At 35.4% G+C, this 506-nt stretch overlaps 1 protein-coding gene across 1 annotated transcript in view; it reads left to right on the top strand.

Annotated features, from left to right (window-relative positions):
* Positions 1 to 422, top strand: part of LOC108625504 (beta-galactosidase) — a gene marked incomplete at its 3' end in the record, with an annotated part of 4762 nt that extends 4340 nt beyond the window's left edge. Inside the window, exons 7-8 of the mRNA XM_018025570.2 lie at positions 55 to 226; positions 301 to 422. Coding sequence (XP_017881059.1) covers positions 55 to 226; positions 301 to 422 — 294 coding nt within the window. The remainder of the gene's footprint in view (positions 1 to 54; positions 227 to 300) is intronic.
* Between the last annotated feature and the right edge of the window lie 84 nt (positions 423 to 506).

The following is a 506-nucleotide window of genomic DNA, read 5'->3' as shown; positions in this document are numbered from 1 at the left end:
ATACTTGGCCAGACTTGGTATACGTGAAATTATTTATTTCATATTTTTCTTCAGGGGCCGCTTGTAAATTCTGAATTTTATCCTGGATGGCTGTCACATTGGCAAGAACCGTTTCAAAGAGTGAAATCGTCGTCAGTTGTGAAAACTTTGGATGAAATGTTATCTCTTGGTGCTTCTGTTAACATATATATGTTTTATGGCGGTACAAATTTCGGGTACACCGCTGGTGAGTAGAAAATATCTGAAGCTTCGAACACTTGGATGCATATAAACTGTCGTAACATTCGTATGGTTCTACAGGTGCCAATGGAGGCGGAAACGATTACACTCCACAATTAACTTCCTACGATTACGACGCTCCATTAACCGAAGCCGGTGACCCAACACAAAAGTATTTAGACATCAGAAATGTTATATCTAAGGTATAACGTTTGCACATTAATTTATTTAATTTTCTATTTAAATAATTAGAATAATATTTAATTTTAAATAACATTTCTCTTCTG

This window comes from Ceratina calcarata, unplaced genomic scaffold (assembly GCF_001652005.2).
Source record: "Ceratina calcarata isolate Rehan_Ccalc_2016 unplaced genomic scaffold, ASM165200v1 scaffold360.2, whole genome shotgun sequence".
NCBI classification, from domain to species: domain Eukaryota; kingdom Metazoa; phylum Arthropoda; class Insecta; order Hymenoptera; family Apidae; genus Ceratina; species Ceratina calcarata.
This window is presented reverse-complemented; position numbering and strand designations above follow the sequence as displayed.